The following is a 25,410-nucleotide window of genomic DNA, read 5'->3' on the forward strand; positions in this document are numbered from 1 at the left end:
AAAAACTATAATATGTAATTTATTGTGAAATTCAAATACAAACTAAAAGACAAATTTTCCAATGAAGTTGCTGAAAAATAATGGCCGCGAGTAAAATATTGCTGGGTTAATTCTGTGCCTTTTCAGAAACCAGTTATAGCAAGAAATCCTAATTCATTTGTAAAATACTCTATTCCATACAAAAATACTTTTTTTATATTTTTTATATATTTTTTTTTTTATTTGCAAAAACAAACACAAAATACATATAAAAGACAGAACAAAAGCGCATAGAAAGAACAACACATGAACACAATAAATAGTCATATTGGACCCCAAGGGACACAACGTCCTTCCAGGCAGCCCTATGGATTAAATTATTATATTTTGCTGCCATTTTTTTTTCTAAGTACCGTATATATTGTCTGTTCATATTTTACAAATTAGAGATTTGAAATAAAAGAATTACTTATAAATTAATAGAATTGAATGTACAACTAATGTTGTGTTATAAAGATATTTATAAAAGAAATCTGTTGAATCAGCATTTCTCAACCTTTCTGAACCAAAGGACGAGTGAAATGTCTGAATCAATTCGATGAACTACCAACTTGCAGCATGAGTAGCCTTAATGTAACGATATGTCCTGTCTTTTACAGGAAATTCCTGTATTTTTGTCCATTTAGATTTTTTATACGTTTATCTAATTTTTTTTTTTTATAAAAAATTGTGAATGAAAATAACGTTCATAACTTTAAAACATATTTATAACTATAAATATTCATATCACATATTTGTCATGTTCAGCATTTTAATTCACTACGAGCTCCAGTGGCCTTTCATTTTTCCACTTATTTGCAGTTTTCAGCCATTTCAGCAACAATTGGGGATTTTCTAGACTTATGACAATGGTGTGGCGATGTACCATATTTTGATGAATTTCAAATCATGATTTCCTGTATTTTTCCCCAATGGCCCTAGAATCATGATGGTTTTTTTTTCATGAAAGACATTTCTGTTTACTGCAATTTGCTGCAGTCGTCCTAATGAAAATCCTCTCCCCCAGCAATTTTAACAATAAGTAGCAAATTTGTCACAAATTGTATTTTTTGGCTAAAATTAGTGCACTATGTACTTATTATTGCTATTGACTGTATTTTCTTCGATGAGATATGATTACCCAAGTATGAAAGCCTAAATTGCCTTGTAAATTCATAAGAGTATCATAATATCAATTACAGCAATTTAATAATTTTTATTCAGAAGCTTTCTTTTAGAATTTAGAATATGAAGTCTGTCTGCGGACCATAGGTAGAGAAAAACTGTTAAATCATTTTTTATTTCTAATGAATATAGTGGTCTTGTTTTTTCCATATAATCAATTAAACTCTACTTCACTAATTTCATCTATTTAAAAAAAATTTTTTAAAAAGAAAAAGAATGTATATTTATGCATAGAAAAACGTGATTATATTGCGTCTGAAATTTCTGATGAAATTGAAACTGATAAACACTTTCAAACCTTATTTTGCAGTAAAAACCGAATTATCTGAACTCGATGGGACCATAGTTTTGAATTTAATACCAGAATGAAAGGCCACAATTTCATTATTTTTGAAACACATTTAATTGAACCTTATTGACAATGAAAGGGAGGAATTCAAATAGGAGATACATAGAGCTCGCTTTGCTAAGAACAAATATTTCAGATAAAAGATGGCTAATAAAAAATACGTAAAAATTGCTTTCTTCAAAATGGCAATCTTAATTGATGTCTTAAATAAAATATGATATACAGTTCAGGTTATTGTAAGTTTTAATATCAATCTATAATACACATGTGAAACATTAATTTCATCTATTGATTTAAAATAACTGGCAGCACTGTAATTAGTGATTTCAAATTCCTGTTTGAATAACACAAATTTATTGGTCATGAAAATCAATGAAAATGGCTTCTCAGCAAATATTTTCCACTACAAATTTTAGATCATAATGGATTTCCCATGTTTCATTTTTTTTTTTTTTTGCGTGTATCAATATCATGGTTATTGTAGTGTTTGGTGTGCGTGTGTAATTGAATGTTCCATATTTTTTCCTGTTTATATTAAATGTAGAGGTATGTATACAAACTAAGATTATATATCACAGTTATTTGTGCCTTTTGCGTGATTTTCTTTTTTTGTTGCCATCATGCATCAGATTTTTTCAACTTATTTTATGGCATCTCTGCTGTGTTTGTTAATGATTAAAAAAAATATATGTATTATTAATCTGGAATAAATGACTGATGTTGATTTAAATTTTCATCTTATTTATTCAATGTTCTTCATAGAATTGTTTTTTGAAAATCTATGTGGAATGATATGTCAAATGCAACTCAATTCTGGAGTGCAGTGGGCATCTTAAGTGAGGGTGCAAGGGGTGCAGTGAGATGTAAGGGACGGCAGCATAAACTTTTGTTCAGGAACATAAATTTTTAAAATTTTGGAATAATTAAAAGTCATGATACCACGCACTGCCACTCTTTTGTGCCATACCTTGACAACGAAAATGTTTAGAAAACTACAGGGAACAGGCAGGGCTTGGGGTCGTAATACCAGAAACAAGATGGAATCTATCGCACGGGGCAAGTGTGCATTTTGTTTTCCCGCACCCAGATGTGAATTTACGGTTTTACCACCCTTCTAGTCTAACAAGAAGCCGCTGTGATGGTAAATTGGTCATAGTTATGGACTCCCGGGTCCAAACCCCACCGTCGTCACAGTGGTGGTCGGCTGAAGTTGGTTTTCTGTGGTTCTCCCAACTACGAGGCGTGAATGCGAGCCAATATTCCTGTTAAAAAGTCTCGCCACAGAGAGAAACAGGCCTACAATGACACATACAGTATATTCAATCATTACACTTCACTTCTGAAATATAGATGGGGCAGGTAGCATTGAAAAATCAGACGCACCCGGACTGTTAGGTACATACACTCGCACAGCTCACTCGGTAGTAAATTACCCATGGCGATAGACCGGAGTTGCGCTCGGTTTGAAAGAAACAAAAAAAAATTGCCAAAATTTTTTGTCGACTTATTCAGTTTCTACAAAAATTGCCATGTTTTCAAGACTAATAAAATTCAATTGGTTGAATGGTTGACGCGTTTCGGCTCTTCAATGGAGAGTCGTCATCAGGACCTCGTGGTCAGAATTCACACGAATGAGTCGTGGAGGGGTGATGACGACCAATTTTATTTGTCTTGAAAACGTGGCAATTTTTGTATAAATTAAAACCAGGCAAAGTTTCTAATTTTTGTGATTATATTCTTCAATTAGCTGCCCTGCGATATAACCCGATTGATCCCGCCCCCGCAAATACGCCTGTATTTCTAAGTTACTCTTTTGCGGACTCCCATGCCTGCATACTGCGTGTCACTCACAGGCTCTTCGCTTGTTTCTTTTTGTCGCTCACCCACCGACCTAGTCGCCACACTCTGCAGAAGCGGATTTGCAATTTTACAATTTGTACAATTTACAATTTGGGGCTGTACGAATTTTTTTCCACCCTTCTCCCCATTCTACTAATTTTCTCGACCACTTATTTCTCAAATTTGACGCTAATACCCCCGCTTGAATATACGTCACTGGGCCCCACTCATTCATTTCGTGAGAGCGGCCAAGTAAAGGCAAAGAAAGAATTCGGGTTCTCACTTGTCCAGGGCCTGGAGCACCAAAAACCTTTCGCTCTCCCCTAGTTTCCACCCTGGGAATCTTGGAATAGATATTTTAGCTTTTACAAGATTCAATTCTATTAAAAAAAATTATTAAAAAATTCAATCCTAAAAAGGAAGGGAATCATGTCTCATCAATACGAGCTGTAATATGGAAAAAGTCATGAGGCATAATTAAAACCGGTGAAATAATTCGAGACAACAAAACAGGACAGTTCCTTTAAAATTGGGACGTATGACCAAGTACATTTTGTACGCTGAAAAATTGTGTGCAGTTGGGTGAAAAATTAGGTTCATCCCAGAATCCCCTTGGCCCTTTCATACTCCCAGAAGGGGAGTATGAAATGTATACTCCTTTAGGGGAGACACATGAGGTTTTGCAACAGGGCAGCAGGCGAGGTAAAGGTGCTGGGTAGATCGCCCCTGCTGGAGTGCTCGCACTTTGGAAAGTTACACAGAAGTAAATAGGTCATTTCATCAGATAGACTCTGTGTGAGCACGCTTGGTTCCTTCATAAAATATGGGTTACAGGGCAGGGGATAAATCACCAAATATTTATATGCCCGGACGGGCATGTATCTTAAAATAATAGATACTCGAAAATTTTTTTCACTGGATAAACTTACTTGAAAAATTTAAAAACAAATTGATTTATTTCCTCAACAAATATTGAAAGTGATATATATATATACAGGGTGGGCAAAAAATCAGTAGAAACTTTAAAAATTTATAAAAACCAGAAAAATAACCGAAATAAAAAATGGTTTGCAGGGTTAGTATCGCTAGAGGTCACGGGAATTTTTTTTTTTAACACAAGGAGAAAAAAAAGAATAACTTAAAAAACAGACAATAGGTACCGCTGGTAGGTCCTCGCGATGCTAGTCCGTACAATATGACCACTCGACCACCACACCGGCGGATCATGCAACTGAAAAACCGCGACATATTGAATGAGAAAAAATTCCAGAGGGCAAGTGTCGAATTGTAAGGTAATGGATGAAATTGCATGGATGGGAGAAATAATTTGCAAACTGGCGAGAAAAAAAAAAAATATTTGAAGGAAAATAATCTTCCATTCTCTAAATTAATTTGTCGATTTTGAGCAATGTTTAAAAGCATCGAAAATAAAGTAAAATTACAAATTTACAAATGAAATAGTTTTCTTGATCTTTTACGTTTTATACCCCCGCACAGGAAATGATGGCATTCAATAGTTTTTGATTTTTTTGTTAAAAGTACGGTTACCCTACATCGATGAACTGAATGATTCCAACTTTATTTTGCTGTCTTCTTGCGTTTCAAATTAACCAAGTTCAACTGTAAAATATTGGCCGTCTCATAAAGTTTCGATTTTTTTAATCTTTCCCAGTTGAAATGCATGAGGGCAATTCTCGATGCAGAGATATTACGAGGGTATTGCAACACCTCGGACCAGTGTCAAAGGGACTTTAAACTAGACATGTGTGACAACTGGAATAGCCTTTTTGATGCATTTCAAGTATATACCTCACTTTGTTGGGAAAGGAGGCATCAAGCTTATATTACTGGAGGGAGTATGACGCCAGCAGTTTCCGCCTTGGCAGTGCTGAGAACGGTGTCTCCAACATCATTCGTCGGGAGATCACGTGACTCGGTGAAAACACGCGCAATCAATCCTCCGTTATTTTCTAAGGGCATAAATAGGAGTTTAAAACAATTAACGAAAGAAATAATTTCAGCATCGATGAGATAATTCCAAAATCAGTGAAAGAGATAATTTCAGCATCGATGAGATAATTCCAAAATCAGTGAAAGAGATAATTTCAGCATCGATGAGATAATTCCAAAATCAGTGAAAGAGATAATTTCAGCATCGATGAGATAATTCCAAAATCAGTGAAAGAGATAATTTCAGCATCGATGAGATAATTCCAAAATCAGTGAAAGAGATAATTTCAGCATCGATGAGAGAATTACAAAATCAGTGAAAGAGATAATTTCAGCATCGATGAGATAATTCCAAAATTAATGAACGCGATAATTCCAGGATTAATGAAAGATAATTCCAGGATAAATGAAAGATAATTCCAGGATTAATGAAAGATAATTCCAGGATTAATGAAAATGATGATCGCAAAATTAATGAAAGATAATTCCAGATTGATGAAAATGATGATCACAAAATTAATGAAAGATAATTCCAGATTGATGAAAATGATGATCACAAAATTAATGAAAGATAATTCCAGATTGATGAAAATGATGATCACAAAATTAATGAAAGCAATAGTTACGGAATGAAGAAAAGAGGTAATTCCAAAATTAATGAAAGAAAAAAATTCTAGAATTAATGAAAGAAAAAATTCTAGAATTAATGAAAGAAAAATTCTAGAATTAATGAAAGAAAATTCCAGAATTAATGAAGGAGAATTCCAGAATTGATGAAAGAAATTTTTCAGCATTAACAAAAGAAATTATTCCAGTATTAATGAAATAAATAATTGATTTTTTTTTAAATCTTCGGATGAGTTACTCTATCCTTCTTTTAATCTTTAAAACGCAATATTTAGAGACCGAACTGTACATTTCTATGGGGAAATTGCCAGTCGCGAACTGTGTTTTCACCGAGTCACGTGATTTCCTTGCATTCGATGTTGACCCCGTCCGTCGCAACGGCTCGATGCTCCCTCCAGCAATATGTAAGCTCGATCGGGGGGGGGGGGGAGGGAGATGATTTACGAAAAAGTCACTGGAATCATTACTGGCTCTGCTGCGCAAAACAAAGTTTACTACGTGACTCGAAAAACACATACAGATCCTTATTTGTATGTGTGTATATTTTATTGCTGTCAAGCAACTACACCATATGCGTCGGTGAACCGGTTTCGAAAAAAGAACGAGAACACGCCAATGGATAGACTCAAGGTAGCAATTTACATCCATGGCCAAGAACACCTGTGTTGAAAAAACATCATTTGCAGAAAGAAGAGGGGAAAAGAAAAGCAAATTCTTTTCTCCTCTCATTTACAAAAAGAAAAACCCACATTCTATTTTTTACTCATCAAAACAAACAAGGGTGAAACTCGAGAACTTGGTGTTAGTTTAACGCTCGGTCATTTAATTTTGTGTGAAAATTCACCATATAATTAATGTAGCCTCACATTTCTTATGGAGGTGATTTCTTCCAAATCAGCAATTGCCGATTTCTGACGAGAGGTATATTTGGTGCAGAAGCACTGTTTGGAAACAAACATCAGAGTGAGTTGTGTTTTTCTTTTCTCTTTGACACTGGCCAATCGTTATTTTCTTTTGATGAGCATTTTGATACACGCAATAAAATACTCTAATTTTATGTTACCTAGATATGTGCCCAAATTACTATATATTTTATTGTAATCAGAGGCGTTATTGCATAAGGGCTTAGCGAGTCATAGCCCAGGGCGGCAAGTTTGGAAAAGCGTTAAATCTGAGGAATGAGCGGTCAGGAAAATTAGTAAAATGAAATGAGGGAGGCAAAATTTGTATAGCCCCACAGGCGGGAAACCTATAAATCCACCTCTTACTAGAGATCGAGTTTCAATGAGCAAGCATGTGGGTGACCAAGACAGCATTCAATCATGTGAATGATCACGAGTGATCTGAAAAGCGAAGGACCAGGTCAGTAAGTGATCAAAGTGCATGTGAATGATCAAAAATGACATAAACAGCATAGGACTAGTTCAGTGAGCGCCCAAAAAAAAAGTGGGTTCACGAAAGTGTGGAATTATGTGAGTGACGAATAGTGTGCCTTAGAAACAGAAGCGTATTTACAGGGTAAGAGGTTAATGATTTAATAATTGTATCGTTGTAGGAATGTTGAGGCTCACATCCCGTTGTAGGCCTACATGACTACTACTAAATCATACATGCACCTCGTTCATGTTCCTCTGCGGAACTTCTAACGAATTGGTACATGTTGGAATGTGCGTGTAATGAACCTGAAGTGAAGTTTATGTATAGTGCCGCTATCTCTCATTAGTTTTTCTATCTGTCATTAGTGTAATGATTGAAGAACTACCGTTGTAGGCCTGCTGTTCTCTATGGCGAGACTTTCTAACGGGGAGATCAGCCCTCATTTGCGCCAAGTTGGGAAGCACAGGAAACCAATAAAATATGATTGCATAGCGGCTAGTCGCACCGGAGATGTATTTACAGAAAGACTAAGCGAAAGGAAGGGCGATGTGAGCGATCGTTCATCCCAAGAGCCAGATAATATGGAAAAAATTGGTCCGACTCGTTAAATACAGAACGAACTTACAAAATAAGTCGCTTCTCTCGACATATCACCCTGGACCCGCGCCTGCTAAGCAGCATCGTCTTAACACATGGGCCCACCCTCACACGGCCCGGGGAGGATGTCTCAAATGCAGAAGCGGCCTCTTGATAATGAGATCTCGTAAATATTTTCGACATTGATCATGCTAATTGGTAAGCAATCACTTCTAGTCAGGTAAGGGGCCCTCAGAAAAATCAATTCGCCCGGGGTCCACATAATGCTGAGTGGGCTATAGCCACCATGTTTGGATATTTGGTAAATTTGGGGGAATGGGGGTACAGAAAATTAGACCTAACGGACAAAGAGGACAGCGAAATATTTATTTTTTTATAGGCCAAAGGCGACAAAAACTTAATTCGTCTCTAGTGCTATGTCGAGCAGGCTTAGCTTATATGTCGATTTAACAATGGCATGACCCACAATCTGAAGCAGGGGCCCCTAGGCTGGGATATTTGGCGTGCTCCTTCTATAGTGAATTTATAGCGTGTAAAATCAAAAACTGTGTGATATACTGTGTCTACTAATATTCTTTATTAAAATCCGAAGGAAATTTTTGATCGGACATTGTGAATAATTTTTCTGGTTGGTAATGTCTTCGGGATCCCTGAGCTTGTCTAGAGTCACATACCTTCAATACATCCCATTTTCGGATCAACTCTCAACTCTAATGGAAAAGATGGAGCTTCTCCAGTGAAGGAGAGAAGATTCGGCAACTGCAGACGGTAGTTGATGTCTAAGGCACCAACTGGTGTTGAATGGATTCTTTGGGTTGATTCGCGTGAACTTTCTAATAGCAACCAACGTACCGAAGCAAACTAAGATCGATACTTAGTTACTCAATTCACATCAGATTTGTAATTTTTGATGTCATTAAATGCAAATAATCGCAATGAACGAAAGCAAGCCAAAAATAGAATAGAAAAAGGCACCATTTTCCACACCACCCAGGAGGTATGGTGCCAGGCGCGTTACCCCTTTGTGTACGGCGGGTTCCCACGTAGGCATATTTCCGTCTTCATCCTGCGCAAACCCATCGAAGATCTTCTCTCGACGGGCCCCAGAGCAGCAACCGCAAGTTGGTTGGGTGCCCTGGTAGAGGCCTCGCCCGTACACCACGTTTCGGCCGAGCCCCGGATCCGGTTAAGATCGTATGGCTCGGCCCAACGATGGAAAGAAGCCTTTCGACATGGGCTGCTTTTCCTCTGCCCCGGCTTCCTTGACAGTCGACCATCTCGCGCGCGATAAAAATGGCGACCGACCAGCTGCACACGGGGCAAACTGGGGATCGGTCATCCAAACTCGTCGTCTCCGAAGATGGGACGGGCAAAAGCCGTGGAGCGCTCCTCAGAGGGGATGGATAAGAATGAAGCAATCTGAAAACATCACGTTTCCAATCAAAACAATGGAATCTTTTTACATTGTTTAAGAAATTCGTTCTAAAAGCTTCAAAAATAGAATTTCGTAACTCATTGTTCATTTTCAAAAACACGGGGAGAAGAAAAATAGAAGGGCTTTAACATATTATACATAACGAAAACATCGATTTCTTTAATTAAACACACGGAAATATGCTTGTATGAAGTGCTAGACATTTTCTCACCATTCTTCCGAAACGCCCCGTCTTCGGACATCAGCTGTCACACTTAGTGACAATCGTGTCCCAAATAATGACCTAATTTGCTTGGACTATAGTAATGTCATGTGATTTCATCCATTGTTCGGTGCCAATAAGGAATAATTTGCTAGGTGTCCCGTTTTAGTCTCAATGAAGTACCGCAGTGTTAACGTAGGTATCCACACGTTAAGAGTTGAAAATCTGATAACTCTAATAGTACACAGGGAACGTATATAGGGTGGGGGCGGCAAACTTCAGTAATATGTGAGGAGTTCAGAATCTTTTGAAAATTAATTCTTAAATATATATTTATCACTATTCCAACCCATATCAGAAAAAAAAGCTGCAGATACTACTCAGCGTTAGGACTAAAAATTCCATAATTCGAGTAATTCTACAGCTACGTGATAGAAGTAAAAAATTCAGAATTAGTGTGAGAAATATTTTCAAAATAAAAAAAACATTCTCCAATGATTTGCTTTTTGGCCCAGCCTTTAAAGCGCCACTGTACGAGTGAATCTATATGCCATTTTACTTATTCTAAATGACATTCTGACTTAGTGACCAACGGGCTTTATGGAGAATTTTAATTTTTCCCGAAATGTCTGAAAGGTTGAAGACACCTGGCCTATTCACACATGCATACATCAGTACAGTTCCATCTTGGATCAGACTCCGATGCATCTGTCCCATTTTAAACAGGCCGATTCGCACGAATCAGTTCAGTCAGGTTCCTGGGTTCTTCATGACGGTGATGTTTACAGAAGAGAAATTACAGCGGATCTGGGTTTTTATCCCGGCATTCAAAAGTAAATGCCATTAAAAAAAATATTTACACGTTTGCTCCCATAAAAGCTGAGGGTAAAATCTTAAAAAATCAATAAACATATAGGTACAGCAAAAAATAATTTATTCTTTTTCGAAATATCAGATGATATGTAATGGTACGAAAAAAGGCTTTTTTAACACAGATGGCTGACTCGAAGATGTATTTAGGAAAGAGAGAAAATTCAACTGCCCTTTTGCGGATATGAGACCTCCAGCCCAACCATGGCCCCCGCTCTGTCCCCCTAGGGGATATAAGCTGGTTCGTCTCAGGAGACGTGGGCCATGGTTAAAAATCCGACGTCCAAGACCGGCAAACCACCCGCAGCAGGCCGGACAGCCCCAAGCCGAACGCCGTCCATCCCTTTGGGAAAGAGCGCAAACAATCCCAAGATGGTCTCTTCTCTGGGCGGTCATATCTGTCTGTCTGCCCTTGCGGGGGACCGAACCCACCCACGTCCTTTCATTTGCCGGGTGAGTGCACTAGACTCCAAGGGCAACGAATATCTCAAACTTTCCTTGTACATGGACGGTCGGACCTAATTCAGGCTGACACTGCCACCAGATGGCGATTTATCCGTGGATGATGTCACTCTCCGCTATCCATACGAAAGTTTTGTATCACAACTGTCAAAAAAACCTTCGTATGGATAGCGGAGAGTGACACCATCCTCGGATATGCAATAGTCCCATCGTTCAATTCACTTTTCAAAGCAAGTAGAGAAGGTTTTTTTTTTCTGAAAGCTGTCTCACACACTGAATCCTGCACAACAGGAATAACGGGAGAGCATCTTCATTTTAATTTTCTGCTATAGAGCTTCTTCAAAATCGGAAACACCCAGAAATCGCAGGTGTGCGATCAGGACTGAAATTAGGGACGAAAATGAATTGCATAATTTATGAATAACTCTTTGGACGTTTTAAGCTATATCACTATAATGCCCGCACGTATGTCGCTGCCTCGGTTCAGCAATCTTTTAGTAAATGCTATGTTAAAATAACGTTACAACCCTCTTACAGTCCAGATTGCACACCTACGATTTCTGGAAGTTTCCGATCTTGAAGAGAATCAAAGCAAGTTTCGTAGAAAAAAAACGGGGCATTTTTATAGAAAATTTTCTTGAGAAACGGAAGAAGTGACAGAAAAATGCGTCGTTTTATCCGAGGCCGCAGTGTTTTCATTTAACTACGTTATGAACAAAGTTCAATTACATTATTGTCCATAGTAATCAGCCGAGACCCCAAGTTATGGGCGTTACAACCGAGTTCGCTATAACCGAGTTTAACTGTATGAAAGTGTGAACCTCGGAAAACCAGTTGTACTACTTCTTAGGTCACTATAATTACAATTTGACTTCTTGATATGCTTTACGGCGTACATGCTCAACCAATGACCCGCGAGCTGACTGTGGTCCTTGTAGTTATCTGATGTGGCCCGCGACCTCAAACCTAATTTTGTAAAAATCAGCTAAACGGCACATTCATTAATCATTTAAGTCACCTGCTGCTCAACCGAACTTGTACCTCGTACACATTCGTCTGAGGAATTTTTAATGAATCGGTACATGTCGGAACGCGTTGTGTGGTGCATGTATATGCATGGCTCTAACGTACTTATGTTGTTAGAGTTTTGCTTGTTTCGTGTTCTTGCTAGTGATGGCATCTGTGTTCCATATTTTGAAGCATAGATAGTAGATGCGTGAATTTTCATGTTATGTAAGTATCATGTCCAAGGTCCACCCGCTCACTGAGCAGAGACTTTCAAATAGAAGACCGGTTTACATTCACACCTTGAAGTTGGAAAACCGCAGAAAACAAACTTCAACCGACCATCACTGTGCGACAACGGGGGGGGGGGAGATTCGAACCTGGATCCTCGCGATGAGAGTTAAATCACCTGCACATAAGTCGAGTGACCCGCTGCACATTCCCAGATTACTTGACTGAGCCGGGGAACTATTTCAGATCACATCAGCGGCTTGCGTCACCTTTCCAGATCACTTAAGTAACCCGCGGCATATACAGGGCTTGGACAAATAATATGAACACCTGTGAAATGAGACAAAATATTTATTATTATTATTATTTATTTATTATCTCTTTATCCGTCGTGGGATGGACAAATACAAGTCATGCACAACAGTCACGGGGATACGTAGCCACTCCTCCTGCAAAATGGTCGCAAATTCTGAACGTGTCTTTGGAGGTGCGAACCTACTGCGCACAGTTTGGCCTCCAAAATACCCCAATAATTATATTAAGAATAACGAAGAGTTTTAACGCCCCTGTACTATTTCGCATCCGAACGCTATCACTGCTACGACTAGACTGATGTGTGCACATTCTCGCCCGGTAGGTGGCACTCTTTCACACTAGAGGGTGGGAGTATACGACAGGTTACCTCGAGTGGTGTTCTTTCACAGGTGTTCATACTATTTTGTCCAACCCTTGTACATATCAAAATCACTTTAGTGGCCTGTGGCTTGTTTCAAACCAATGAAGTAATCCGCCCTCTCCAAAAAGTTGAGAGCACCCTTGTTTTAAAGGTATTTAGTAGGAACCAGGTTATAAAAGTGTAAATTTTTATTATGTTGCAGAAAAAAATAATTATTTTAATAGAAATTTCTTCTCCTTTCTTAGAGCTTGGAAGGAAACCGATCATGACTGTTTACGGACCGCTTACGAAAAGAAATGCGATTTTTGACTCTCATCCTTACCAGGTATCTGGCCAGAATATGCTTCATCAGCATCTGCGTCTACGTCTTCATTTTCATCACAAAACCAGGCGGAACCTCGAAGAAACTTTTAAGATTTCTCGCTTCTTATCCTTTCCACAGAGATAAGCCAGACAGAGTGTTCAAGTCACCACGTTGTTTGGGACCCTCCAATGGTAGTAACAGGACCCGATCGGAAAACGTGAAAAAAATCCTCCTATGGAGCCCTCTGTTCAAAGGTATGGAATTCTTGTCTGCTGGAACAGAAACGTTCTCAAAACACGAATGCGTGGAGAGACAATGCGAGATAACATACGACAGAAGCCTCCTGGTACAAAGCCACGCCGTTGTATTTCACATTAGAACGTTTAATTTCTCGGACGTTCCACAGCGTCGATCTTGCGACCAAAAATGGGTTTTCTTCTCGTTAGAATCTCCCCCTTATTCCTATTTCCCTGGTTATAAACTCATAGACGGCATCTTTAACTGGACTATGACGTACCGGTTTGATTCTGACGTAGTAATCAGTTACGGAAACGTTACGAAAACAGAAAAACCCTACGGAGGTCTGAACTCCAGAAATTTCTTAGCTTCCTGGAAGACTAAGAAGAAGATAGCGGTCTGGATGGTCAGCCATTGCTCAACTGCGAGCAACCGCGAAGGATACGTCGATGAGCTACTGAAGTACATAGATGTTGATATTATCGGCGAGTGCGGTATTGCCGTCTGTCCCTTTAATAAGACAGACCTATGTCTGAAGAGTTTCGCCAGGTTTTACAAGTTTTACTTTGCATTCGAAAATTCGATTTGCGACGGATACGTCACAGAGAAACTCTACAGAGTGCTCCAGTACGATATAGTGCCAGTAGTCCTCGGGGGCAGTAACTACAGCGAGTTACTTCCACCGAAATCTTTCATAGATGCCTTAGACTTCACGCCTCAGAATCTCGCCCGGTACTTGCGGAAGGTCGCTTCTGATCCTAGTCTCTATTTGCAATACTTCGAGTGGAAAACTAGTGGTAATTACGCAGTCCAAGGCAGCCCAGTCCCGTGCGAGTTGTGCACGAAGTTGCATTCCGAGTCTTTGTCTGGTTCTAGTCGATATGAGAATATTACGAAATGGTGGGTGACGAAATCCCATTGCCGAAAATGGAAGCATCAGATTCATCAGAAGAGTTAGATTCGTCGTCCAACATGATAGCACGATCATAATGCATGAAAAAATTCATGTCAAAGTGATTGTCATGACATGGGTGTGGTTCATCTTTTCCAATCATTCGTCGAAAATAAATTCGTGAATTTTCAAATACTGTTTTCTTTTTTCACTGAAACTCGAATGTTAAAGAGTTGCTTAGAAGCATCAATGCTGAAACGAGCTGAAAATATGAAATGGATTTATTTGAAAAATATAAGAAACTCATGTTGCTCTTTTGAGAGCAACACTGTCAAATAAAGGGTTGAGCTTGAGTTCGACTGATCGCTCACTATGACGACCATATTTCCTGAATCCCATATTGGGATTTCAAATACGGGAAAACACAGAATATAGTCTATTATTGCAAAAATTGACGCCAAAAGTAAGAAAAACCACCAACCATTGCTTTAAATCATTGAAAAATCACCACAATGACAGAAAATTAAGCACCAATTCAATTGCAGTAAAGGGGGGGGGGAGGGAAGAACTTTATTAAAATGAACTCTCCGAAATAAAACGCATAAGATGATAAATATGTAGAATGAATATTTTTATTTATAGTCATGGCGCACGCGTATTTATCAAAATATAATTTATGAGTTGGGAAGATTTTCTTTTACGAATGATTAAGTTGCCTTCATTGGCCTATTTTAAAAACGGGACATTTTTGTGAAAAAGTCGGGATGTCCCAAACTATGTGGAAATACCGGAATGTCCCGGGAATACGGGAAGTATGATCACCCTACCATGGCCCCCCCACAAGGGGTGGGCTAACAAGGCTCCAGCCCTGGGGCCCGGGGTGATTTTAATAATTTTTTTGTTTTTCACGCTTTAAGTATTCTTTAACCATAAGTATTCTCTGTGGGCATTGTATAATATTTTATCATGTGTATATATTGTTTATAATTTGTGTTAATTGAATTTTTAATTGGGTTGCTGTTTTTTTTTTAAATATATGACATCCATATTTTTATGGGCATCTTTTTATCAGCCACCTCGTTGGGCATTTTGCCTGTTGTGGTGTTGTATTTGTATTTGTATAAATTCATCATAAAGGGGCACCGTGAAAGTCTGGTCGGGGGGGGGGGGCGTGAAAGATCCCAGCCTAGGGGCCCTGATTCAGGATGTGGGTGCCATGCACCCTACTGATGACATACTTTCTTGAAAAAAAATGTTATTTACACTTGAGGACGCTTAAGTGTAAATAACTTTTCTTTCAAGAAAGTATGTCATCACTGTAATCACTGATTACACTGTAAGAAAAATTACTTAGGATGTCCGGTAACCCTGATAGTTATATAATTATAAGTAGTGGAAGCTTAATTTGGTTGTAGTTAGGGTAACCAACCGTTCTTCTTTAGGAGGACATGGCCCTCCTTCTCCTTTTTGATGCTATTTCAAGCGTTCTCCTACGTTTGGGAAAATTTGCCCTTTTGCAAGGGCGTAGCGAGGGGTGGGGACTTGGGGGTCTGGTCCACCCCCGAAATGTGAGAAAAATCACCGAAAAAATGGAAAAAGATGGCTAAATCTATTGTTCTATCACTTGGGTCCCCCCGAAAGAAAAAATTTCTGTCTAAGCCCCTGCCCTTTTGTCACCCTTTTTAGGTTTCTAGGATTATTATTTTTCACTGGGGGAATTTTTTTTCCGCCTCTTTGAAACATATGACAAATAAAACAGCCGAATTCCCAGAATTTTTTCTGTTTTTTAGCGGTTCTGTTTTAGAGTTGGGAAAAATTATTATTCTGGTCGGTTTAATATATGTATTGGTTTGAACAGTGGCGCCATCTATTATGACAATTGGGATAAGGTAGGGTTATGACAGTGATTCCCAACGTGGGCGTTAAAGCCCCCTTGGGGCGATGCAATGATCCAGGGGGGGGGGGGGGGCGGGGGGCGGTGGAAGCTACGGGTATAACATAAGATCCTATGGATTATTATTGCGTTGGGGGGCGATGGGAGAAAAAAATTTCTGAAGGAGCGAGAGATGGGACAAAAAGGTTGGGAAACTATGGGTTATATAAGATCCTAATACTGAGAAAAGGGGCCGTTCAAGTATTACGTAAGCAAATTTTTAGCCATTTTTGACCTCCCCCCCCTTGTCAGCCAAAGTCAGCAAAACGCTGACCCCCCCCCTCCTTGTCAGCAAAATTTCGTCATCAGCTCTGCCACCCGAATCCTAATTCATATTTTCATAAAGGGTCGTTGATGACGTAAGCCTTATCCAACCCCCCCCTCCTCCCTCATTGTCATCAAAAGTCAGCAAATCGGAAACCCTCTCCCCCCTCATCGATGATGATAACGTAATACTTGAACGGCCCCAAAGAAGACACCCGCACACGCAACCCTGGTGACGGTTTTTTATCCTAATTTTCCCAATAGATGGCGCCACTATTCCGAAAATAAAACCGGCCTCAATAATAATTTCTCCCAACTGTGAAACAGAACCGCTAATAAAAAAGCAGAAACACAAAATTCTGTGAATTTCGGCGTCTATTGGTGGAAAATAGACGCACATCAAAAACACTCATGCCAATGAATAGCTGCATGTTTTAAAGTGGAGAAAATTTTTTTTTTCCCAGAAAGAAAAATAATTAAGGAAACCTGAAAAGGAGGCCAAAAGGGTGAATTTTTTCCGAAACGTAAGGAGGACGTGTGAAATGACATGGAAAAAGAGGACGGTTAGTAACCCTACAATAAGTGTGAGCGCAGGCGTACTCCTTTCTTCGTTTTCGAATCTTTTAATCTTAGTTGTACTTGAATGTGTATAAATTTTAAACATTCACTAGTTTATCAATTTTTTTTGTGCATAATATTCAAATAGTGAGTGCTGAGTATTCGAATTAAAGTGCATTTACTTTAAACAATGAAAATTTAAAATAAGTTACTGATGCTGCCATCTAGAAATAAAACTAAAAACCACAAACGTTTAGAATTTGCCGATAGATGGAAGCATAACTCCATGGAATTAGCGCGCTAAATTTAAATCAAATAAATTCTGAGGGTTCATCAAGTGTCAAAAGAATATTTTCTCTCATTGATTTTGAATTTTGATTTGAGCTGCACAGTTATCTCTTTCAATTATATATATAATTTTTTTCTTTTCAGTCCATTAATTATATGGTGACCATACGTCCCGTATTTCCCGGGACAGTCCCGGTTTTTTCTGTTTTTTTGGCCGTCCCGACTTTTTAGCGAAAGTGTCCCGGTTTTTCCCGTTTTTTAGACGAAGCTTACCTGAATTTTTGTTCATTATTGAAGTCAAAGAATGAAATTATTTTCCCACTCATATAAATTAGATTATTATAATTACAATTATGAGTAAGAATATTAATCTCTCACATTTGTCTTGGTGAACGTTTTATTTCGTGGAATATATTTAAAATACACTGCAATTCGCAGTAATGCTTTATTTTCCGCCATTTTGATTTTTACGTAATTTCTCCAATATTTGACAACTTTGTTTACTTTTGGCGTCATTTTTGGCTATAATTGGCGATGTCCCGTATTTTCCCGTATTCGGAATCCCAATTTACCGTATTTCTACCGATTATAAAAAATTTCCATTATTTCTCAAGTAAATTTTTTTTCATTACGTCCTAATTTTCTTTAGTTTTGGAATTATTTCTTTCATCAATTTGAAATTTTCTTTATTTCTGAATTTTCATCAGAACTTCATCATTTTTTGTGTCAATTTACATTTAATTGCGTGTGCTTATACTTTTTTTTTTTTTAATATTTTTCAGTGTTACTGAATATTTTGTAATAATGTATGAATGGTATCTCTCCCCACCCCATCCTCTACAAAATATATAAAATTGGGATGAGGAGGCCCGAGATTATTAAGAGCCTCTCACCCCACTATCATTTACGCACTAGGTCCCGCGTCTGATAAGGACGTCCTGTTCCGGCAAATGACAGAAGTCTAGGCTCTTTGTGAAGCGACCGCTGCTCAGCCACTGGATCAATGTGCGAATGCATCACTACCATACGAAACAAAACTTGCAGAGAAATAGAGCTCATATCTCATATCCAGGGTGCTCAACATTTAGGAGACTGCGGGCCACATCATCAATTTGAAAACCTGTCGCGGGCCACTTAAGTGATCTATAAATGTGGCGAGGGCCACTTAAATGCTTTGTAACTGTGCCACGAATCTGGGAACGTGCCGCGGGTCACTGAAGTCATACAGATATGTGCCATGGGCAACTTGAGTCAGGAAACGTCTGGGCTACTTGAGCGACGTAGAACTGTGGTGCGGGCCACTTAAGTGCTCTGGAACTGTTCCGGACGTCACTCAAGTGTTCTCTGAATATGTCGCGGGTCACTTGAGCAACGTGGAACCATGAAATTGGCCGATTAAGTGCTCTACAAATGTGCCAAGGTCCATGTAAGTGCTCTGTACATGAGCCACGGGCCGTGTATGTGCTCTGGAACTGTGCGACGCGTCACTCAAGTGATCTCTAAATGTTCTTCCACTTAGTTCATTTTTACAAAATTAGATTTGAGGTCGTGGGAAACATCAAATGAGTCCGAGGGCCATGAGTGGAGCATATATGGCTTATATCTTGAGAAAACTCAAGTTCCAAACTATAATTGCGATATATTTCTGCAGTGATGGTCGATATAGAGGCACTTGAAATTAAATTTTGTTAGAAGTTATCAAGTCATTGCAAAGTCGAATCGTTAACTTGAAAACGGTGTGGCATTACATTCGCTCCTTTTTTTGCCATTGAACGTCTTTTTTTTTGAGGATTTTCGTATTTAATTAAAAAGTGTTTACCGAGTAATTTCGTGGGTTGTTTTGCTTGAGCTGGAGAAAATGGCGAAGAAACCTTTCGACGAAATGAACAAGCTTACGATAGCTGGATTTTTGTCATTGAAGGATGAACTGGACATGGTATGTCTCTTTTGACGCATATTCAATGGAATAAAGTTAAAATCCATTAAAAAACTTGATGATTAAAATGAAATCTTTAGATTATATTATATATTTTTATATTATAATAGCGTGGCAAACTCGGTTGTAACGAAACCTCGGCTAGAACGTCAATAATTGGCGGTTTCGGCTGATTCTTATAATGCAGCGTTTCTCAACCTTTCTGAACCCTCAAAAACCAGTTGAATGTCTGAAATAATTCAACGGACCACGTGTGTCCCGTATTACGGGATATTCCAACTCTTTTTACGACAATTATGAATGTCCCGTATTTTACCGTATTTAAGATATTACCCCCCCCCCTTATTTTTCTCAATGAATTATGGTCATCCATTCATTCGAATGTTTTTTTTTTTACTGTGATTTGCAGCAGCCGTTTGTTTTCGCACCTTTCACCCATTTTTGCAGGAATTAGCAAATTTGTCATAAATTAAATCTTTTGGCTACAATCAATGATATCCCTTGTCTAGGACTGCAATTTTTCCCGCATGTGTCTTGTTAAGTTATGGTGAACTTAAGTATGCAGGAACGATTTTTCTTTGAACCCACATGGGTATTAGTAATATCAATTACATCAGTTGAATAATATTTCATTCAGTTACAATCTAACTGTCAAGTCTGCCTGTGGACCACCTACGACATCTTTGCGGACCACTGGTTGGGAAACGCTGTTATAGAGGATAATGTCAATAAACTTCGCACATTACTCAATGAAAACGCAACGACCCTTCAGGTGTAACGCCGCAACTTTCATTGTTATTCCGAAGTAACAGTAAATTTCATATAATAATATGAGATACATTTTAAATCATTGCATTTCTCTGATTAAGAGTTATTTATAATTAATAATTGGAGATTTACTCATCATAATTAGGGTGATAAAATGATACGTACAGTATATGGAACATTTCGTAATTTCCCCTGCATTTTTTTTTACAAAAATGTCCCGTTTTTTCAAAGACGTCATTCCGAACGAAGCTTAACTTTAATTCATAAATCAGGAAAGAAAATAATTTGCGTAATTTATGAAAATGAATATATAGTTTTAATATGATTATAGATCTCACATATTTGCCATGTTTTTAATTTTTTCCCCCTCGTGAAATACATTTCAAATCACTGCAGACTTGCTGTAGCATTGCTTTCTCACCAAGAGTTATATATAAAGAATAATTGGCGAGAAAATGGGTGATATCTCGTACTCCCAATTTCTCTTACTTTTCCCGATCAAATATAATCACCCCTAATTATGATATAACAAAGTCATATATACACGCTATTTGATTGCATCTGTTTATATTTTTCATACTTAGAACATCTTTAAATCGTCAACCTTGGTTGTAACGTCACTTTGGTTATAAGTGCAAAATTCTTCGATGTCGTTATATTTTTAAAATAGAGTTTGATTCTATTTTAAAGCGTGGAAGATGCTAGATTATGCATATATCCAAACCCATCTATCCTTGTACTGCGTTACGTTAAAGAGTTACCGTTATCTCGTCAACAGGAGATAGATCAGCTTTGTATCGGTCTCAGCGAATTGAATAAGAAAAGGCTGAAATACGAGCGAGAAATTGACACTTTGTCTAAATTGGTCAGCATGGACAAGAAAGGATCCGAGAAATCTGTCATCATTCCTCTGACGGACAGCGTATCCTTCAATAACTTGATATTTCTGAATCACATAAAACAAGATGTTGTAGAACTTCGTTAAGACGAAGCCAGTTAGTACGAATTTTCACTTGACACGAATTAAATATTATCACGTTGAATATAATCAAATTCTAGGAAAATTTAATCCAACTTTAATCACAAAAACAACAACAACACAACAACAGCAGTTTCAGGACTAATATCGGACTTTCTTCAGTGGAAAATGGTCTAATATATATAGCTCAGACCGCTCGCTCAAACCATTTTCCCCTGTAGAAGGGGCGATATTAGTCCTGAAACGGATGTGTGGTGTTTCATTTTGTGTGTGTTTTGAGTGGTAATCTTTAGATTTCATTTTAATACACTGTGCTCAAAAGATATATTTCCTTTGTAATCACATTGCTTTTTTTTGTCAGTTGGTACAAAATATTTGCAGTGTTTCTTCTTCAACCTCGTCTCAACAAGGTTCGATTATTCAAGACGAAAGATAAATTTTAGAGTCTTTTTGATTCCTTTTTTGAGAATAATATTTTCCTGTTTTTGTTCTTGACTCAACAAATAGATATTTGTGCACGGAATTATGAGCGACAATCCGAATTGGCTCATGAAAGTTGGCGATTACCTGGTCGAAGTGGTAAGGAATTATAATAGTTATATATATATTACATATATTTTTTTTAATTTTTAATCAAAATCGTATAAACGTATGGTATTTATATCTTTTCTACGTGTACATAATCTATGTTTGTACTAGCAGATTTTTCATTGTTTTTAGTTAATGATTTTACAATTTTAATAGTACGGTATATCTAATTGATTTGGTTTATTTTGAACTGGCTGGTTTTTTAAAATCATTGGTCTGATTTAATTTATTCGGTTATTTGTTCAAATGCATCCTTTAAAAAAGGAAGAGATCGCATAATTAAATGGAATTTGATCTTTATTCCATGGAAAGTCTCCAGATAAGAAAGAGGCTAAAGAAATATTGCAGAGGAGCATCAAGACTTGCAAGAGGCAACTGAAGCGGTTGCAGGAAATAGCGCAGGAAAAAGTGCTGCTGAGAGACGGTAAAAACCTTGTGCTTATACATAGTTATTCATTTATTAATTCAGTCTTAAACTCATTCACCTAACAACTCTGTGTTGTATAATCTTAAATTAATTTTTTTTTTAATTTTATCTAAACTTCTACGAAGGATTTGTTGAATATTAGATAAAAGTCATAATCAAACTCGTACAGAGTAAAGGGGAACTCGTAATAGTCTATAGTTCATTATGTGACGTTTTTTTATTAAAATGAACAGCAAAGTTGCTAGAAATAATTTTCAAATATTGCTCTTGTTACATATTACACATATTAATAGAAAAAAAAATTGCGGATTCGTAAAATTAAAATAAATTCATCCACGCAAAGAAGATTTTATAGATGCAAAAATAATTTTACAGATATGCTTTTATCATTTCTTCTTCGTGCCTGTTAAATCAATTATTTTGAATATATTTTTTATGGTATTTCTGATGAATGATTGATGTGAATACATTTTTTCACCTAGTTATGTTTATATCTAAAAATATAATTAACACTAAAGTTCGAAACAGAATAAAAAGAATACTCTCCAACAATGATCGAGCAGCGTATATAATGTCAATAAAGAAAAGTCTCGATCTATTGTAACGTTAGGATACAACCGTATTTTCCTGCGTGTAATCAGCAGATTATACGTTAAAAAAAATATCTAGATTTTCATGAAGCTTATATTCCACTGCATCTTATTTGCACCTTTTTTTGTCTGAGATCTTGGAATAGAAATATATATTTCACAAACTTATTCGTAAAAAACAATGTTTTTCGAAGATCTATAGATTATGAAATTTTTTTTACGAAAACGGGACAAACGACACTTCCACTCATTTATTTCATTATTTTTGATGAACTAAATTTTCACAAGCGGATTTAAACTACTACGTTCAAAAAGTTCCGAGACTTATTTTATTACGAAAGAAAGAATACATATAGAACCTGGTTATTTGGTGTTTCGAAGTAACCACCCTGTGCAATTATGCATTTTTGTCGTTGTTCATACAAAAATATAAATGCAGATTGCAAGTCTTTTTTTTGTTACACCCTCCAGTGCCTTCATCGCTGCACTTCTTCGGATCCAGAGAATCACTTGCCCCTTAAGCAAATTTTTTATCCGGGAAAAAAAGGAAAAAGGTCACGTGAGGCAATCACGACATATAATAATTAAAAAGAATTACGCAATTAAATACTCAGATGTATTGACGTTGTGCTACATGTACTCTTTTAATGGATCATTCTCTATTCAGACATTAGTTACATCATGTCCCAAAAGGTCATGGAATCTTGTTTTATCGGTATAACTTTTGTAACACATGATGTAATGGGATGAAGTTTTTTCCACGAAAATAAAAATTAAAATTTTCAAAATATAAAGACAATTTTTGATGCCAGAAATATTCTGAAAAACGAGGCATGTTATGGCGTGGCTATTTTATTTCACGTAAGCGATGATTGAGACTTGACTGATTCGTAGAATTAGTAGCGTGGGAAAGGAAATGTGTATTGAAGTGACTACACGATCGTAGAGGTGTTGTACTCTTAATAAATTTGCATTACATATTTTAAGGTGGAAATTGCAATCATAACAAAGATCAAATGTTGATTTTAAAAGTATCGAAATGTGATGTTCTAACAGTTCATCTGACACCAGGGACTTGTGAATCCTTAAACATCTGCGTGATTCATTGAAACGCAAGCAAACAGATATTTGGAAGGCCAAGTCATGGGTGTTCCATCAGCTCACAGGTCTCCTGGTGTCAGATTACCTATCAAAACATCACGTTCCGGTACTTCCAAAACCAGCTTATTCCTCTGACATTGCCCTATATGACTTTTTCTTTTTTCCTCGGATGAAAAATTTGCTTAAGGGGCAACAATTCTCAGGTCCTGCAAAAGGGCAGCGAGCAGTGACGAATGCACTGGAGGATCTGCAGAAAAAAAAAAATGTATGGTTGCAATCCGCATTTGCATCTTTGTATGAACAATGACAAAAATGCATAATTGCACAGGGTAGTTACTTCGAAGGAAACATCAAATACAAACACAGATTCTATCTGTATCCATTCTTCCGTAATAAGTCTCAGAACTTTTTGAAAGTAGTAGTAGTGGTAGTACGTCTCTGTGTGCCGACTATGCAATGATATTTGACAAGAAGCGGAATTTGAATCTGTGCATTATACGCAGGAAATTACTATGGATCGTATCATATGAGACGCATACCGAATACAATGATGCCTCCCGAAATCTGTATAGGAGTGAACTAACTGATGCAGTGATATGCTAATCGATATTGCATAACAGAGGTGTTGTGAGTGTGTGCCATCGAATAATTAATTATCAAAATTATATTCGACAATGGATTTCATGATAGAGTGATTATTAATTTAGGTGCTTATATTTATAGCTGTGAAAACGGAATTGATGGAAAGGTATGAAGCTGAGTCCGAGACGATTCCTGAATGCGTTTTCGAGCTGTGATTGCGTATTAGGTTGCGCAGACGTTTCATTACTATGAAATACGTTTTTTTCCTTCAAGTTAGCGAATTTGTGAAAAACAGATTCTATACATTGATATGCTGGCTGCCATTTTTCGCTTTAGCGAGAAAAGTAGGGTATTAATTATTTCGGGTTAAAGCTTTTTCATATTAAAAAGATACATTGTTTTTTATACGTACATTGTGCATTATTCTAATCTGAGATCTTCGTAAAATTTTTTTTTCATTATTGTTTCATATATTGATTGGAGTAATTTGCATTTTCTGTCAGGCTATCTGATATTTAGTAATTTGTATCCTTCGGTTTAGGAAATATATCCGTGAGACACATTCAAACTAATATGAAAATTTAGTCTCAGAGTGTTTTTGCAATGTACATAATAAGACAAATGCGTGGTTATCTGAGTTTTTTTTTTTTTTTTTGAAAAATTCAAAAGATTTTCCAAAACATTTGTCATGCCTCGCACCGTGAGAACTTAGATGTAACGTTTGCTCCTCAAGCACTCTAGGATAAAATTAGAAAAAAATTAATGCCAGATTATTTGATATTATCGTGTGATGTACAGTCAAGAATGTAAAAATAGATGATGATTTTTTTGATCAAAGATACATGAAATCAATAGGCTTTTTGGATAATATGCCGAGGTGAACAGGAAAAAAAGTGTAATTTCTCTCCACTGGGAATCCTTCAATCATGAATGGCCCCCTAAAGGCGAAACGTCGTTGCTGATAAGAGTAAATTCAGGTTTTTTTACCTATCAGAAACGACGTTTCATCTTTTGAGCATAAAAATCTGACCCCTAGTTACCATGATTTATCTGGGGATACAAGCATATCCTCTATTATCGTTCAATGGAACAGAAACATATCAACTGGATACTTGTGTTTCTGTAATTTCTCACTAATGA

At 37.3% G+C, this 25,410-nt stretch overlaps 2 protein-coding genes across 2 annotated transcripts; both read left to right on the top strand.

The window, feature by feature from the left end:
• The first annotated feature begins 6,665 nt into the window (after positions 1 to 6,665).
• LOC149078660 (lewis-type alpha-(1,3)-fucosyltransferase-like) lies at positions 6,666 to 14,609 on the top strand. The gene is made up of 2 exons (XM_089240804.1): positions 6,666 to 6,931; positions 13,069 to 14,609. Exon 2 carries the CDS (start codon positions 13,120 to 13,122, stop codon positions 14,320 to 14,322), a length of 1,203 nt encoding a protein of 400 aa, XP_089096930.1. The 5' UTR covers positions 6,666 to 6,931; positions 13,069 to 13,119; the 3' UTR covers positions 14,323 to 14,609.
• Positions 14,610 to 17,731: 3,122 nt separating this feature from the next.
• LOC149078661 (prefoldin subunit 5-like) lies at positions 17,732 to 24,683 on the top strand. The gene is made up of 5 exons (XM_089240805.1): positions 17,732 to 19,235; positions 20,782 to 20,925; positions 21,490 to 21,561; positions 21,883 to 21,994; positions 24,412 to 24,683. The coding sequence occupies exons 1-5, from the start codon at positions 19,158 to 19,160 to the stop codon at positions 24,483 to 24,485; spliced, it is 480 nt and encodes a 159-aa protein (XP_089096931.1). The 5' UTR covers positions 17,732 to 19,157; the 3' UTR covers positions 24,486 to 24,683.
• Positions 24,684 to 25,410: the final 727 nt, after the last annotated feature.

This window comes from Pholcus phalangioides, unplaced genomic scaffold (assembly GCF_987345545.1).
Source record: "Pholcus phalangioides strain wild (caught in Gottingen) unplaced genomic scaffold, Ppha-v1.0 ptg000013l_1, whole genome shotgun sequence".
NCBI classification, from domain to species: domain Eukaryota; kingdom Metazoa; phylum Arthropoda; class Arachnida; order Araneae; family Pholcidae; genus Pholcus; species Pholcus phalangioides.

Excerpts from the sequence above, each read along its gene's own strand:
- LOC149078660 (XM_089240804.1), top strand. The coding sequence starts at position 13,120 with ATGCGATTTTTGACTCTCATCCTTACCAGGTATCTGGCCAGAATATGC.
- LOC149078661 (XM_089240805.1), top strand. The coding sequence starts at position 19,158 with ATGGCGAAGAAACCTTTCGACGAAATGAACAAGCTTACGATAGCTGGA. Across the intron at positions 19,236-20,781 it reads TGAAGGATGAACTGGACATG|GAGATAGATCAGCTTTGTAT; the intron begins GTATGTCTCTTT and ends TCTCGTCAACAG. Across the intron at positions 20,926-21,489 it reads TCATTCCTCTGACGGACAGC|ATATTTGTGCACGGAATTAT; the intron begins GTATCCTTCAAT and ends CTCAACAAATAG.